Source organism: Neoarius graeffei, chromosome 8 (genome assembly GCF_027579695.1).
Source record: "Neoarius graeffei isolate fNeoGra1 chromosome 8, fNeoGra1.pri, whole genome shotgun sequence".
Taxonomy (NCBI): domain Eukaryota; kingdom Metazoa; phylum Chordata; class Actinopteri; order Siluriformes; family Ariidae; genus Neoarius; species Neoarius graeffei.
In genome coordinates this window covers 13,513,872-13,530,923 of record NC_083576.1, presented here as the reverse complement: position 1 = coordinate 13,530,923, position 17,052 = coordinate 13,513,872, and the positions used below count along the sequence as shown (strand labels likewise).

General features: G+C 39.2%; 2 protein-coding genes across 4 annotated transcripts in view; both read right to left on the bottom strand.

Annotated features, from left to right (window-relative positions):
• Nucleotides 1–2,884: 2,884 nt before the first annotated feature.
• Nucleotides 2,885–8,307, bottom strand: ccna2 (cyclin A2). Its single transcript, XM_060927303.1, has 9 exons — nucleotides 8,070–8,307; nucleotides 7,723–7,950; nucleotides 5,009–5,246; nucleotides 4,827–4,933; nucleotides 4,525–4,748; nucleotides 4,247–4,451; nucleotides 4,037–4,150; nucleotides 3,347–3,480; nucleotides 2,885–3,252 (listed from the first exon to the last, which is right to left on the bottom strand). Exons 2-9 carry the CDS (start codon nucleotides 7,930–7,932, stop codon nucleotides 3,201–3,203), a joined length of 1,284 nt encoding a protein of 427 aa, XP_060783286.1. The 5' UTR covers nucleotides 7,933–7,950; nucleotides 8,070–8,307; the 3' UTR covers nucleotides 2,885–3,200.
• Nucleotides 8,308–10,807: 2,500 nt separating this feature from the next.
• Nucleotides 10,808–17,052, bottom strand: part of bbs7 (Bardet-Biedl syndrome 7) — a 44,777-nt gene continuing 38,532 nt past the window's right edge. For all 3 annotated transcript variants that reach the window (XM_060927300.1, XM_060927301.1, XM_060927302.1), the window contains one exon: nucleotides 10,808–14,668. In XM_060927300.1, the coding sequence (XP_060783283.1) occupies nucleotides 14,535–14,668 (134 nt within the window). In that variant the 3' untranslated portion in view covers nucleotides 10,808–14,534. The remainder of the gene's footprint in view (nucleotides 14,669–17,052) is intronic.

Genomic DNA, 17,052 nt, shown 5'->3' with positions numbered 1-17,052 from the left:
CATGTTAAAACACTCTAGATGCTGTAAAATATACTAAATGTGGAAAAAGTTTTAATAGAAATTCAAGACTACTCTGCATTGAACTTTATTGTAGAATGCACATGCTTTGGTATACTTGTCACTAGGGCCATCATGTATGCAAGCTAGAGCTCTACAGTGGTGCTTGAAAGTTTGTGAACCCTTTAGAATTTTCTATATTTCTGCATAAGTGACCTGAAACAGCAGACTTTCACACAAGTCCTAAAAGTAGATAAAGAGAACCCAGTTAAAGGAACAGTCCACCGTACTTCCATAATGAAATATGTTCTCTGAATTGAGACGAGCTGATCCGTACCTCTCCAAGCTTTGTGCGACCTCCCAGTCAATCAGACGCTCTGTTACTCCTGTTAGCAATGTAGCTAGGCTCAGCATGGCCAATGGTATTTTTTCTTCCACGTTTTTCCTGTTTACATAGGTTTATATGACCAGTGACATGAAACAAGTTCAGTTACACAAGTTGAAACGTGGCGATTTTCTATGCTATGGAGAGTCCGCACTATGACAGGCATACTAACACCTTCTGCATGCTTCGACAGCACATTGATACCTTCACTTCTGTGTTCCAAAGGAGTGCAGGCTACTTGTCTTGATCACGGTGGTTGTATTGACGGAAGTTGGGGGAGCAGGGGGGAGAAAAAAAAAGTGAAGGTATCAATGCGCTGTCGAAGTGCGCAGAAGGTGTTACTATGACAGGCGTACTGCGGACTTTCCATAGCATAGAAAAATCACCATGTTTCAACTTGTGTAACTGAACTTTGTTTCATGTCACTGGTCATATAAACAGGAAAAACGTGGAAGAGTTTGGTCGCATCTAACTACAGCCCCAAAAAATACCATTGGCCATGCTAAGCCTAGCTACATTGCTAACAGGAGTGACAGCGCGTCTGACTGACTGGGAGGTCGCATAAAGCTCAGAGGTATGGATCAGCTCGTCTCAATTCAGAGAACATTTCATTATGGAAGTACGGTGGACTGTTCCTTTAAACAATTGAGACAAAAATCTACTTGGATCATTTTACTCAAATGACCAATAGTAAGTGTGTGAGAACCTCAGATTTAACAGTTAATTTGAAGGTGAAATTAGACTCTGCTGTGAGTGGGTGCCCTGTTTTAAAGAACAGGGATCCATCATGGCACAAAACAGGAGACTTCTGAGGACCTCAGAAAAAAAAAGCATTGTTGATGCTCATCAGGCTGGAAAAGGTTACAAAACCATCTCTAAAGAGTTTAGACTCCACCAATCCAGTCAGATTATGTACAAGAAATTCAAGACCATTGTTACCCTCCCCAGCAGTGGTCAACCAACAAAGATCACTCTAAGAGCAAGGCGTGTAATAGTGAGGTCACAGGGTAACTTCTAAGCAACTGAAGGTCTCACATTAACCAGTGTTCATGAGTCTACCATCAGAAGAACACTCAAATGGCATGCAGGGCTGCAAGGAGAGAGCCATTGCTCTCAATCATCATGTGGACAGATGAGACCAAAATAAACATTTTGGTTTAAATGAGAAAGTGTTATGTTTGGAGGAAGGAAAACCCTGCATTCCAGCATAAGAACCTTCTCATCTGTGAAACATGGTGGTAGTATCATGGTTTGGTCCAGGATGGCTTGCCATCATTGAGGAACAATGAATTCTGAATACCAATGAATTCTAAAGGAAAATGTCAGGACATCTGTCCAGGAACTGAATCTCAAGAGAAGGTGGGTCATGCAGCAAGACAACAACCCCAAGCACAAGTTGTTCTACCAAAGAATAAAATACATTTTGGAATGGCCAAGTCAAAGTCCTGACCTTAATCTAACTGAAGTAAGCAGTTCATGTGAGGAAACCCATGAACATCCCAGAATTGAAGCTGGTCTGTACAGAGGAATGGGCTAAATCCCTGCATTGCTGGCTTGGAGGAATTTAACAGTTACCAGAAACATTTAGTTGCAGTTGTTGCTGCATAAAAGGGTCACAGTTACTCAAGCAAAAGGTTCACATACTTTTACCACTCACAGATGTAATATTGGATCATCTTTCAATAAATAAAACTTGTCATTTGTTTAACTAGGTTTTCTACTTTTAGGACTTGTATAAAAATCTGATTATGTTGGTCATTTATACAGAAATAAATTCTAAAAGGTTCACAAACCTTCAAGCACCACTGTTATAAACAGATTAACTTACATATGCATGCAACAGCAGCTGTCATGTCTGTAGGCTTGTAAGTGTGCAGACCCTGCCAAAGCAATCAAATTGCAGCATGTGAAATGCCAAAAAGCAGTTTCAGATGTGGTCAGACCAGATCTCATTTGTTAGCATGACTGGCAGAGGTACTGTATAACCCACCCCACATATAAAAGATGTATAGGTCCTACACATTATTGGTCCAAAAGCACTTACCAGCAAGTTTAATTAGAATGAAGTTATTTAGGCACTGCTTTTCAACCCTGATGGGTTAGGTGTTGACTTTTCAGCAGCTCTGGAGAGCCACAGTGCCTGGTTGCAAGGCAGTTTAGTTTACAAAAAGTTTGTTTTCCACAAATGACACCTCACCCACATCTCATAACTAAGCACTAGTGGAACGTGAGGGGAAACCCACAACACTGAGCTGCAGATACCAAGGTGAAGCAAGACTGTCCACATCAGCACAGCTTCTAAAGAGGTATGTGATAATTGCATAACCTGATAAAAGTTAGATAAAATTTGCATTCATTAGCCAACACCAGGGTAAGGAACTGTTTGTCTTACACCTTTAAAGGAAAGAGAACACACTCCAGGATAGTAACCATAGCAACATGGTTTTCTGAAACCACCAATATTGAACCTCAATTCCCAAAAAACGAACGCTCACGAGCCAGTTTTTATAGAAAACCCCAGTGGTTTATTTAGATATCGGTGTGGAAAAAAAAATCTCCATCAAAATTGTAAAGAAAACCACTTTGGTTGCTTTCATTTTTAAAAAAAAAGTAAAAAAAAAATGCTTATCTACAAGATATCTGGATGCATCAAGCATTAAAAACAGCAGTCCTTCAGGACTGTCCTTAAAATATACACATGCTAATTTCACCATGTCCTTCAAAACACGGTGTCCGTTATTGCAGTTACACGTTTATGTAAGGTGAGGACTGTACACAATTCCTGTTAGTCTGGAATCTGCGAGGAGGAACGTCAAGGTTAATTCAACATCAGGTTCTGTGGGGGCTCGAGTAGAGAAACCTCATGGTATCTTAAAGAAAACGAGAAGAAACCATTAGGGTCATACAAAATTAGAACCTCCAAAAAAAAAAAAAAAAAAGCCCACACACGGTCATTCTGCTTACTTTGAGCCTTTGTATTTCTCCCTGACGGACTGCTGTGCATGCTGAGTAGCACCGAGGTAGGTCTGATGGAGATCTTTGATACATGGCATGAGGTTTTCCAAGGTATAGCCAGTCACCTCAGCCAGAGGCTTGGACTAAAAGATTAACAAGCAAGCAAATATTCAGTCAAACTAGAAACTAAGATTTAAAAATGTGCAACTTGGAGCATTTCAAGTCATGATGCACCCAAAATGGCTTCCTAGGATATAAAGAGCTACAAAGTGGATTATACAGCTATGGCACAAGAGGAATAAACACCCTGGATGTGCTGATCTAAGAGCCAAAATCAGTGCAGCGACTAACCACTTTGTCACAACCCCTTGATTGACTCACATGACGCATTCTTTACAAACAAGATCCCACCGTTTACTTCAGCTTGACAAACTGAGCCGTAACAGCTCTATTCAAATAGAACCCTTGTGCCCATCTGATTTTAACCATAGTGGTTTAGCAGAATACTCATCCTGTTAATCAAGGGTGTCTGCATGTATGAACTGCCCGTTTATTAGACTGCCAATTCACGAGTGACTCAACCTCAGGAATACGAAAGTCATGTACACTTAGTTAAATGAGAGCCTGACTTCAGGTTTATGAACTTCCACTACATAGGAGAAGCAGCCATTTCCAATCAAGCTGAACTGTATAGCTTACCCATGAAACCCCCATGATGGTGAAGTTTGCCAAAATAAAGGCGGCAGCAGCAATCTGAGATGGAAGATACTTCAGGAAGGGGTCTGCATCCACTAAACTTAGCTCCCCAAGAAACTGAGACAGGGAGGCGGGCTTTAGAACAACTGGGGAAATTCTCAAATATAAACAAGTCACTGACTTGAATTCAATAGCAATTAAATCCCAACTCACCATGGACAAGCTCTCCACTTTGTTGCACACTTGCTGCTTGAGGAAGTACTGGGTGAGAAACTGGACAATCGTGGGTGCTGCCAGATCAAAAGAGAGGACCTTCAGTACCAGATGCTCCATTCTTAACACTTGTTTCTTTGTGTAGGTGTCGTCAGTAATGTAGACAAACTCTGCCACCTCAGGGGGGTAGATCTCTTCAAACTTCCTGTAACGAGATATCCCTGTAAATAAACCTGAGCAACACAAACCAGAACAAGGTTGAACGAAACCAAACTCACGAAGCCAAGAGCATGGCTGCTGTGCCAACGAGCTGCAGCTTCCCCCTCAAGACGGACATGGAGGACAGGAAGCGGTCAATGTAGTTCACAGCCAGGTGCAACGTCTCATTCTGGAGCTTGTACTCCTCTCCGACTTCTACAAGCCAGTCCACCAGGATGGCACGCATGCTGTTCGTGATATCTGGCTGCTTCCTCATGTAGCCCGCTTTTGGCCTACACTTAACCTGTACAACAATCGAGAATTTTATTAAAAAAAGGAGACAAAACTTCTGTATTCAAGACATGTGGCCATGCACACATACCTCCATTGCCCTTAGATGTGTGTGAATTTCAGCAGCATAATCAGGAACTTCGTTTACATTCACAGCCCTCTCCTCACCCTCAACTATTGACATGTCCATGGGAGACTCTAAAACAAAAGCAGACACGTTAGCAAAACCAAAAACCTCCAAAGCAAATTTAAACAACTTATGATTCTACCCACCATAACTGCAATCCATAGGCAGATCAATAGTAGCGAGAGGCTGCCTGAGCCGCGTTACAGTTGGATTGAGTGTTAACGGAGAACGATCCACTGTCGCTTGTTTGGTGGATGCTCGTTTTCTGGAGCAGGCCCCATCAGGTTCATCAACGTGAATCTGAAAAGCAGGTTGCTTGGCTGCAGGCTTCTCAACATAGCTTTTGTTGGCGTCTTCTGATTTACAGGCTGGGGGTGCTGAGCCCTGAAAGTGATCAGGGCTCGACATTAAGTACTGCCCGATTGCCCGGGGCAAGCTGCATATGTCCCCAACATGCCTGACTGGGCAAGTTGGAACAAACGACCACAAATTAAACTTCACTCTTATTTCAGTTTCTAAAAGCTTCACTCACTATGTATCCACCATTATGTCTTGGCTGTTTTCTTAGTCTCGGTTTCATTTATTGCTTTACAAGTTATTTTATATCCCCCCGCTGTTGTATGGTACACGTACTGTTTATAGACCCCTTGTGCATGGCATCACATAACTACAGTTGGGGTCAGACAGCCACTGTCTTTCATGCAAGCAAGGCTTCATCCGTCTTTAATATGTTTTTTTTGCTTGTTCAAACAGAAATAGATAAAAGGCGTTACCGTCTCCCCACTATCAAGAAAAATGTTAATAGAAGCAAATGCTTCAAGAACGAGGAAATGAGTGGTTAAAGAATACGACAAGAGGAGCTCGGCCTGAAAACTCCAGAGAAACTCATGATTCGATTTAAAATGCATTTTACAAAAACAAAGTTGGAAATATGGAAGAGTTTGCTTAAGAATCTTTTTCTGCTCGCATTCGAGTTAGCACCTTCATGAAAGCAATTTTTGTACAGGTAAAGCAGCTTCCTTATTCAACACTGAAAACCCAAAATGGCTTCAAACAAGTCGGACATAAAAACTCAACAAGGAGCGACATGTGCGATAAATCCTTAAACAGATTAAAGAGCAGAGAGCGCTGGAGCTTTGTCATCAGAGGAACACGGTCCTGTGCAAAATATTTATACATCTTGTTACATCACCCACCTCTAGGTTTATTTTAAAAAAAAATAAACCATGCTGCTTCATGATAGACAGCTGCACTGATTCAGTTACAGGTTGCCAGATCTGGATAACACCCACAACCTAAACAATTTTCAACTCAAACATTATCCTGGCATGATGCAGCACAGGTGTTGTTTTTAACCCTACAGGTGGATGATCTGACAAAAACCCGATACATAAATATTCTCACAGTATTGTTCAAAAGTCTTGGCACCCTATTGTTTTCATACAAGCTTTGTTATAGATTTCTACATTATCGAGTCATGAACCAATAGTCTGAGAGAGTTCTACACAAACACTGAGCTTTACAACAGCTGCATGCAAGCGAAATGGAAATAAATCGACTAGGGCAGGAAAAGCTACTTTGGATAAAATAGCTATTGTCTGTTACAAGTAACCAATAAACAAACTTCAACTCGGCGTGATCATTTTATGTCGCAATTCACAACTGTTCTACAGTTTTCCTAAAATAATAGTACTTGCAAAATAGGGGGAAGTGATGATATTTGGGGGGGGGGAGGGGGTGGAAATTTACCCCTAGGGCAAGTGGGTTTAAAAGTTAATGTCGAGCCCTGAAATGAACAAACCAATTAGCAAGAGAGAAGGACATTTGTTACATCACAGTGAGATTTCCTTCACATAAAGCTTGTTAGGAAGCTGAGGTCAGAGCACAGGGACAGCAGAGAGGGTTACGGACTTGGAGGGTGCTGGGGCAATGCCCCGACCTTCTGATCAGCAACCCAGAGCCTTAGATTAAATCCTGGAATGGAGGCGAATCAATGTCACAACATGCATCCAAAATAACAGACGCCTCAAAAACACATTAGTGCTTTCAACGTTGAGTTTTCTTACACTCAACCTCTTAAAAAAAAAAAAAAAAAAAAAAGAATTAACTGAATTAAGCTTAAAAACCATATGCATAAGGAAGGTTATTACATCCTCATGAAACTAATAATTGGAGGCTTGAGGGTCTATATAATAGACAAAAGATATTCAGCCACTCCAAAACCTTCCTGAATTTTGACTTCTTGCTTAAAGGCTGTAAAATAGCATGCAAAAGAAAAAGTTAGAATTTAGAGTTATTGTAAGACAGGCATCTAACCTTAACCTCAAAACGTTTAAGACTTATTCATACATGAGAAATACTTCACTCCTAGGTCTTGAGTTACAGTACGTGAGCCTCTTTTTTTTGTAAGTCTTGTATCAAGGCCTGAGCAAACTGCAGGGAAAAAACTCCAATGCAGACAGGAGGAGGATAAAATGGCGCTCTCAGACAGACAGACAGGAAAATATTTACAGACATTTAAAACCTGGAGGAAAAAAAAAATTAGATATTACATTGTAGTCTAGTACAAAAAAAAGGAGAGGAAAATTAGACTGAATTCAGCTTCAATTTGAGCAACAAAAACACTAGGTAGGAAGCTAGTAGCTAGTGTACTTGGCTAATGAATTAACTTAAACAAAAAGGTGATTAAAACAGTAAATGCACACATTTCAGCCAACAAGTAAATCTCAGGACGCATCCCAAATAGCGGCTTCACTAGCGCCGTAGCCTACACAGGACAGCGTGTATAGCATAATGAGCGCACTTTATAGTAAGTGAGAGTGGTATTTGGGACACAGCCCGAACCACGCCACATACAGACCTGTTTAGAGGCTCGCTGAGCGGGTTGTCGGCGTGGGTTGTTAGCCAGAGCGCCCAGGACGGTCCTGGTGCCCGGTTTATGAGCAGGCACATTCTCCTGGCTCTCCAGCCTGCTCTTGTTTACTCCTCGGAGCCGTGCAGGCAGGTTCTCCTGATTCTCCTGGTAAAGATCTTCTGCTCCCTCCAGCGCGCTTCCTTGTGAGGAGGACATGTTGGAGAAATACCCGACCTGCAAAAAAAATAAAATAAAATGCAGGAAGCTTTTTAAGGTTTCATTTAAACTTTGCACAATTCAGAAATAAAAACAAAATAAAGCTAGCTAGGTAGCAGAACACCAAACCGCTATACCGTCTAGAAGTCGCTGTTGCTAAGGAAGACAAAAATTTAAACAGCAGCGTTTTAACAAAAACAATAAAGCAAATACGAGCTAAGCTACAAGAAAGAGCGCCATAATCTTAACACTTAACCAGCCATGGAAGAAAAAAAAAAAAGCTGCTCTATTCCTCCCAACACAGCCTGAGTTCCCTTTCAGCCCCGGCGGTGATCAGCGTTACTTTCTCAATTCAAGTAGCCCGCGACTATTGAAACTATCCAATCAGAATTCAGCACGGCCCCATACGTCACTAAGCTACGGCGGCTGAAAGCGTCCAAACTTCTTTCACTTCCTGTCCTCAAGACACAAAACGGTTAAGAGGTGAGTGAGCGAGCGAGTGGGTGTCACGTGACTCTCTGAATGGAAATTTAAAAAACTGACGTCAGGAGAAACAATAAGCGGCGCGTGTGTGGGGTCAAAGGTCAGCACAGCACATTGCAACAGTTTCTCCTGTACTAAACAAAAAAGCAGCTAAAACGATTAATATATGCAATATGTTTAATTTCTTTACTTAATTTTTTTATTAATTAACCTTGCGTTTACTGTTTTATTTTTTCTCGTTAGCATGCTTATGTATTTATTTTAATGTTTATTTTATATTTTTCTTCTTTCTTCATTTAATCTGCCCCTTTTGTCTCTCTTGTTAATTATTTTCAACCCTTGCTTCTGAATGTAAGCGATTTCATGTCTGTGTTGAATGACTGAAATTAAAGTTGTTTTAAAGGTCCCATGGCATGAAATTTTCACTTTCTGAGGTTTTTTAACGTTAAAATGAGTTCCTCTGACCTTCTTAAGTCACCCCAGTGGCTAGAAATTTCATAATGTGTAAACCAAACTATGCCCAACATTTGAGAATGGCGCGTCAAAACGGCGCGTTGATAAACTCTTCCCTTTACTACGTCAGCAAGGGAGATGATCCCCACGCCCCCCCCCCTGGATTCCCACCCACTGTATGGATTGCCCCGCCCCGCCCAGTTGTAGTGAGGAGACCATAGAGGACACAACAACATGGCATCACCTAAGCGAGCGAAACATGGAAATTGCGCTGTACATGGATGTGACAACACAGAAAATAGTCTGTTTTTACTGCCGACGGGAGAGCCCCTGAAGACGCAGTGGCTTAATTTTATTTACTTCAATAATACGCCGTCGAGTCTACCTAAGATGGTGTATGTTTGTCGGAAGCATTTTCCTGAGGAATGTTTCCACAACTTGGGACAGTACAGGGCAGGTTTTGCACATCAACTGTCACTGAAGCCTGGGTCCGTACCAAGCATCCCTGCCGCATCAGCAACAAACACCGAACAAGTAAGTGTATAACTGGTCGTTTTGCCGTGTTTTAAAATCGGTGCGTTAGCCTAGCAATGGCTACATTAGCTGTGCAGCTAACCGCTTCCTGCAGTTAGCCAGGTACTCTACGCTACAAAACTAAAGAGCATGCAGCATGCTCTGTTAAACTGAGTTTAGTCTGGAAATTGACTGTAACTTATGAGCTTATGTTTGACTATTGCTCCGCAATGCATGTTTTCTGTTGGATAAGCGCTATGTTGCTGTAGTTGCTGCTTCTATCCTCTTTGGTTATGGAGTGCGTGTTCAAGCCTAGGGTATTATACGTTCGTAAACTACCACTCCGAACACTCTCACTCTCTGTTCTCTGTGTCACGTTGAGTTTACCAAAGGAGTCAGAGGGAGAACGGGGTTTTGTCTTAGCAGCGAGTATGTGTGCACGCAGCTTGGTCAAGCCCCTCCCCCCATGGCCCGCCCCCACCCTCTACCCTTCCCCGCCTCCTGCTTCTCATTAGCAAAACGACGCACTGGGAAAAGCACTGAAATGGGGCTTTCTCCCAGGAGGCTATATTTACGTGCCGAGGGTTCATTTCGAGAAAGGCTGTGGATATAACATCCGGAAGCCTCCACGAGCCCGTTTAAAGCATCAACAAACCACCATGCCATGGGACCTTTAAAAGTACGGCAGAAGTGATGCAACATAGTGGTAAACATACCCGTCCCAACTTTTTTGAAATATGTTGCTGACATCAAATTCAAAATGAGCACGTTTTTCAAAAAACAATAAAATTTCTCAGTTTTAACATTTGGGATGTTGTCTTTGTACCATTTTCAATGAAATACAGGATTTCCACGATTTGTAAATTATTACATTGTTTTAACTTACAGTTTACACAGCATCCCAACTTTTTTGGAATTGGGGTTGTATATGGACCCCAGAAGTACTGATTTATTTTACAGTTAGAATAATAGTTTGGCTATTTATTGGAAAAGTGGAACTTTTTCAATTGATGATATTTAAAAACCTACTTGGTTTTGAGTTATTCATGTATGTATGTATTAATCTCATTCAATTTCACTGATCAATTAAACCAACTAATAATTATAAAAACAAACAACTGCAACACTAACAAAAATCACAGACCCCTTGGCTTTGCTTTGCAGACCCCTGGGGTTCCAGGACCCCACTTCCAGAGCCACTGCTTTTTTTTTTTTTGGCTTTTTTTTTTTCTAGCCTTATAGGGTTTGGTGGTATTAGTTGTAGTCCTATTTGGGCAGTGATGGCAGTTTAAATCTTAAAAGTAAGGGGTGTGCAATTGTGTGCTAATGACTTTTTTTGACACCTTTCTTATTTCTCTGCAAGAATTTTTTTTGTCAAATATACAGTACAAACAACAAACAGGAAACTTAATAATATGAACATTTATTCGAGTACAAATATAAATTCACAGAAAAGTAGCACAGAAGTGGTATTTAATTATCATTACATAACACAGCACTATTTGATGATTTGATTTTATTTATTTGCACATGATAGAAGAAATTTACAAAAAAAAAAAAAAAAAACCAACCATAAATGGAACAGAAACAGAAAACGTGCTGGGGGAAGAAGAAAAGCCTCGATGGCTTTGTTCTAAGTCTTCCCCCATTTAAATTAACAAATAATTAATACAAATTTGACAAATTAGAAAATAACAAAATTAACAATAGTAAATAATGACAAATAATGATATTAATTATATTGTTAACATATGAAATTATACATTAAACTATAACTGATATCATAACTGAAATAAAAGATATAAACAAAATATCAATTGCAGATAAAATATAAATTAATGAGTGAAAATAAGAAATGAATAAAAATGTAACCTAGGATCTATACATAAAATAAAAAAAGTATAATTAATTGATTTCAAATGGTGAAAAAAATATTGTACTAATAACAGAAGCCTGGTGCATGGCGTAGTGTAATATTTTACAATTTGATCCGAGACTGAGCTTTAATTAAAGATAAAGGTCAGGTGTGGCTGGGGAATGAAAATAGGTGGTTTCTGAGATTACGTTTAAAACTAATCATGGATGTAAAACTTTTAAGGTGGAGGGGGAGGTTATTCCATTCAATTACACATTTGTATTGTACACTCTTTTAGCCTAAGGATGTTCGCACTAGAGGGATATGTAGTTGGTCGCTTTGTCGAGTTTGGTAAGCATGAAATTGGGAATTAAGATTTAGAAAATTATCAAACGTGTCTGGAAAAGAACGTCTAAGAAATTGGAAAGTGAAGATATTTAACTGAAGTCTATTGATATCAAAAATATTTAAAATCTTAAGCTTCGTAAATAGAGGTAAAGAATGGGCATAAAAACTGGATCCGGTGGCCATACGAGCAAATCTTTTTTGGAGTAGAATTAGGGGCTGTAGTGTAGTTTTGTAGGCACATCCCCATACAATATTTCCGTAGGTCAGATATGGGTATATTAAGCTATTATATATGGTGATACTGGTTTGTTGAATAAGATGTTAGATTTTTCCCATAAGTCCAATAGTTTTAGATTTTTTTTTTTACATAACATGGCTATATGTGGTTTCCAAGTCAGTTTGTCATCTATTATTACACCTAAGAATTTAGCTTGACACTCTTGAGAAAGGGGCATACTTTTTAGAAAGATTTTTGCGTTATTTCTATTGTAGGTTTTATTTTTATTACAGAAAATAAAGTAGGTTTTTTTGGCATTTATAGATAATTTGTTAACCTCGAACCAGATAACTTTTTCTAATTCTTGATTAGCTAATTTTATTAAAGTATTAAAATTTGAGTGCGAAAGGAAAAGATTGGAGTCATCTGCAAATAAGATAAAGAAGATGACTGCAATGAATGCAAGGTTATTGATGTACATTAGAAATAGGAAAGGTCCTAAAATTGATCCCTGTGGTACTCCGCATTGTACTGTTTTAAACATAGATTTAGTGTTGTTGATTGTTACATATTGTTGTCTGTCAGATAGATAAGAAGAGAACCAATTTAATGCAGAGTCACTGCATTAAATGATGTATTGATCAGTCTCTGTATGGCTTCTGTACTTTGGTATGTGAAAGTGTTTAGGTACTAGAAATAAATAATCAGACAAATCCAGAGGTGGACAGTAACAAAGTACACTTACTTCAGTACTTAAGTACACTTTGAGTATCTGTACTTTAGGCCACACCAATTTAATTAATTGGTTCTCGGATTTTTTCAGGAAAAATATGAAGAGAGTGCGTGAAATAAAAATAAAATTTAAAAAATGCTCTGATGGTAAAATTAGCGGTGGAAATAGAGGGCTTTCATAATAGAGAAACAAAACAAAGACAATGCATTATTGTTACACATTTCATATGGCTCTTTTAATAGCTTATCTTATTTCCACCCATATGCATTAAGGGCTAGCTCTGGCTGCACGTCTTTTATCAGGCACACCAGTAAACAGAGAGGCTAAATAAACTATTGAATTACAGTCAATTGAACATCTACAATGCACAGAAAAAAGATTTGGCCAGGAGTAGGCTACTTCTGATGGCTAAATACTTCGAATGATTTTTTGTTTGCCCCTCACATCAATCAATGAAATATATAAATCAAACCCACCTCCACAGAGTTGTAGTCCAAGTTGGCACATCGCAGGGTAACAAGCTCACGGCATCTTGAGTACAACTGTGCAAAGTTTTCCCCCTCTTGAATTTCGACACACCTGTCAAAGATTTTACGTTTATGTTCGCTGAATATCCTAACAATCACAAACAGGCTTTGCAGGATTCCCCTCCACAGCCACGTTTCTTCCACAAGTCTTTATCTAAAGTGAAAGGGGCGATTTGATTGGTTTTCGACGTCACGTGACCTCAACCTGCAGTCGATTTCGATTTTATTTTTTTCATTTTGCATTTTCTTCAAGCGGCGATTCCGAGAACCAACTAATTGAATTGGTGTGGCCTTACTTGAGTATTATTTTTTTTTGGAAACTTATGACTTTAATTTCACTACATTTGAAAGGCAAATATGTTTCACTCCACTACATTTCTATCAAGGTCCCCGTTACTCGTTCCTATGACGCAACTCTGAAAGTGGATGTTTTTTTCTTTTCTTTTCTAAAACGTGATTGGTTTTTTCGCAGGTGACACTGAGACAGCCCATCAGTAATCACTAGGGTCACGTCACGTCCATAGACTGTATAAAATCAAGTTCAATTATTTCTCAGCAGCGTTATTTGAACAAAAATCAGTTGATGGCAGAATGGAAGAAGGTGGTTCTTCTGGAGAATGCACACACTCATGGCCCATGAACCCATGTCTCAGTTTTCTGAAAGGATTAAAGATTCATTTCGTTTTAAATGTTTGCCGAAAACAAACCACATCACGGCCTATAAAAACTCGCCGCCCAACCTGCAGAAGGATATTGAGGTATATAAACGTTTTATTCCAAGAGAAAACTTGTAGTGAAGTTGTTTGTGCTTTTAGAGCTAGCAATAACATTGCAATAGCTATGTAGTCTGGTTAGTCAGATGATTTTCTATGGATTTGCCCGCCAAGTCGCCATCGCCTTGTCCACATAGCTAGTTAACTTGGACACTGTTAGTTAGCATGTAAAAACAGAGTTATGCCAATATGAATAACGTTAACTTATCTGAAGTCCTTCCAGAAATATGTTTTAGCATAATCTTTCCAAATAAACAGAATGTAGAGATGTTGCTTTTCTAGTAGCGTTAGCTACCCAATATGATTTCGAGTTTGAAAAGAGTTTGCTAGCATGTCAGGTGGAGCTTCACTGACTGGCTAGCTTAACGTTAAACCACCATGATGGCACAGCATGCGTTCATTTTCTGAATTCACATTTCTGTCTTTGGTAACTAGGTTTTGTCAGCGCTGTGGCAATAATACAACGATGCGTTGACGGAAAATGTACTTTTAATACTTAAGTATTTTTGAAAGCAAGTACTTCAACTTAAGTAAAAATTTGACTGGACAACTTTCACTTGTATCAGAGTAACATTGAACCAGTGGGATCTGTACTTTGACTTAAGTAATGAAGTTGGGTACTTTGTCCACCTCTGGACAAATCTATATCATAAACTAAAAATATTACAAGTAAATAAATAACGGTCATTGGAGTTTTAAATTAAGCATCATTGAAAAAGTCCACCAGGGAGTTCAGATCATAGTTGTCTAATATTTCAAGGAGCTGTGAAACCTTTGTCTTGACGTTCTGCCCTTTGAATTTGAACTTGTCGATGAAGAGGTCGGTTATCATACCTGTAAGAGAACAAAGTTTTACTTATGATTTCTTAAAAAGAGAATATTCTCTGAAACTCATGATGGTAAAAAAACAAAACAAAAACAGTGATATCAAATATGTTTGTCATCCAACTGATATTTATAAAAGAGAGGAAGATCATACAACCCCAAATTGGAAAAAAGTTGGGACGGTATGTCGAAAATGAAATTAAAGGGATCCTCCAGCGGATTTATACTCAAACTTATTTTAAGTAAAAGTAGTTGCAGATTTCAAAAATCAAACTTTCATATTCAGAGACCAAATAGTGTTCGAGAAAAATGAATTCTCTTTAAAATGCCAGACGGGCTTCCTGCGGTGGTGACGTATGCGGTGACGTCAGGTAGCGGTCGCTTGGAGCATCTCGCCCGTTTATATTCTCTGCTTACATTGTAGTTTTGCTAGTTTTAGAAGTATTTTACAGAATTTATCAGTTTTTAAAGGAAAACTGAAGGCAAATTTTTTTTATCATCAAAATTCTACTTCACATTTTATTAAATACAGGAATGCATTTTTGATAGCTATTTTGTCGCTGCTATAGCAAGTTATGAGTGTTGGAAATACGCTCTGTAATATATATCAGTCCATATGTCAAAGCGATGGCTGTAAACGAGATTCGCTGAGACCTGTGCGAGACATCGTAGGACGGAAGTAAAACGTACAGCGGAAATCAAAGTGACCAACCCTGTGTCCGAAATCGCTCACTCGTTCACTACTCCCTACATAGGGAATTACTATATAGAGGACTATATAGCGAGCTCATTGGTAAAATTAAAAAAACGCTTTCGGACACTAGTCCGTCGCGCTGGTATTTACGTCATTACTGTCACACCATTAAAACGTGCCAGATCAGATCAGTCGGCTGGTGGGTTTTCAAAAAAAAAAACCAACACATGCATGTGTTTTAGTGATAAATCCATATTATACTGAGCGCATTTCCCACATTAATAAATACAAAGTGCCTACATCCTTCAGCTCTTTTTAAATCAAGGCTGAATATTTTCTTCTTTGCCGCTACCTTTTATTGAATCAAATTTGAGACTTTTAATTTGATTTCTTTCAGCGCGACCACAATGCATGATGGGACATATTGCTTTGGTTCGTGACCATCGTTGTACACTACTTTTCATGATGCATTGTGGGATACTTTGAGTGCACTATATAGGGTGTAAATCCTCACTAAGGGTTCAGACAGCACTACAAAATGGCGTCCCCACTATATAGTGCCCTATATAGTGAGTAGGGAGCGATTTCGGACACAGGGCAACATCTGCCAATGTTGTCAAAAGATTAGATAAAACTTTATTGATCCCTTTGGGAGGGTTCCCTCAGGGAAATTAAGATTCCAGCAGCATCATTACAGATAAACAGAGAAAAGAAATAGAGAAAACTTCTAGATAAATTAAGACGTGCATGTGTTTTGAATGCTGATGTAATCAAGCTGGAAGTTGTGTTTGTTTTGATGGCAATCAGGAAAGTTTGAAAAAAGTAGGCAGTAATCGTCATTTAAACTCGTTTTTGTGCAATACTTCACTTGGAAAACAGTTTTCAAAATGGCGGTGCTGACACTTGACGTTTCGAAGTCTCGCACAAGTCTCGTGAAGATCGCGTGGGTAAGCGACGCCTGCCATGGACCAAACGGACTAAATTCAACACGGCTAAAAACCAAACAGGCCGATAAGTATAATATTTAATTGCAATTAGTTGCCAATACAAGTTACGATATAAGGTTACTAAAACCGAAAACGTAATTGAATAACACGTTAATTAAGAAATAAAGCAAGTTTAAAAATGACTTCAGTTCCCCTTTAAATAAGTATACCTCATTGTGTAGCATATAAATGCCACAATGATGCTAAAAAAGCTGCAAGCTGCAACTAGACTGCATTTCCACAGAGAAAATGCAAAGTGTGCTTGTTCAACGGTAGCAGAGGGTCACCGACCGGATCAGACATGAGACCTCGCGCTGTAAAATCCCCCCCAACATGATCTACAGAAAGTGTATGTGGCAAAAACCGGTAAGACGCCGAGCCTTGTGATGTGAACACGCCACCATCTTGGTCACCGTTTTTTACCATAGACGGCGAAATATCCAAATTGCTTTGTATCTTTCTTTGAGGAACGTTGTTTTTAAACATCTCAATAATTTTCCTCACACATTTGTCGACAAACTGGAGATCCTTGACCCATCTTTGCTTCTCAGAAGATGAGACCTTTTCTGGATACTGTTTTGGTATCAAAGCATAATTACGATCACCTGTTTCAAGTCATATTATTATTTAATTGTTTTACCTCATTACTAGCCCTAAATTTCCCCAGTCCCAACTTTTTTTTGGAATGTGTTGCAAGCGTGAAACACAGGAAT

What these genes read in the sequence shown, in the direction of transcription:
- ccna2 (XM_060927303.1), bottom strand. Translation starts at nt 7,932, where the DNA reads ATGTCCTCCTCACAAGGAAGCGCGCTGGAGGGAGCAGAAGATCTTTAC. An exon ending in GCCTATGGATTGCAGTTATG is followed by an intron (nt 4,934 to 5,008) that starts GTGGGTAGAATC and finishes CTTTTGTTTTAG; the next exon opens with AGTCTCCCATGGACATGTCA. An exon ending in AAGTGGAGAGCTTGTCCATG is followed by an intron (nt 4,151 to 4,246) that starts GTGAGTTGGGAT and finishes TCCCTGTCTCAG; the next exon opens with TTTCTTGGGGAGCTAAGTTT.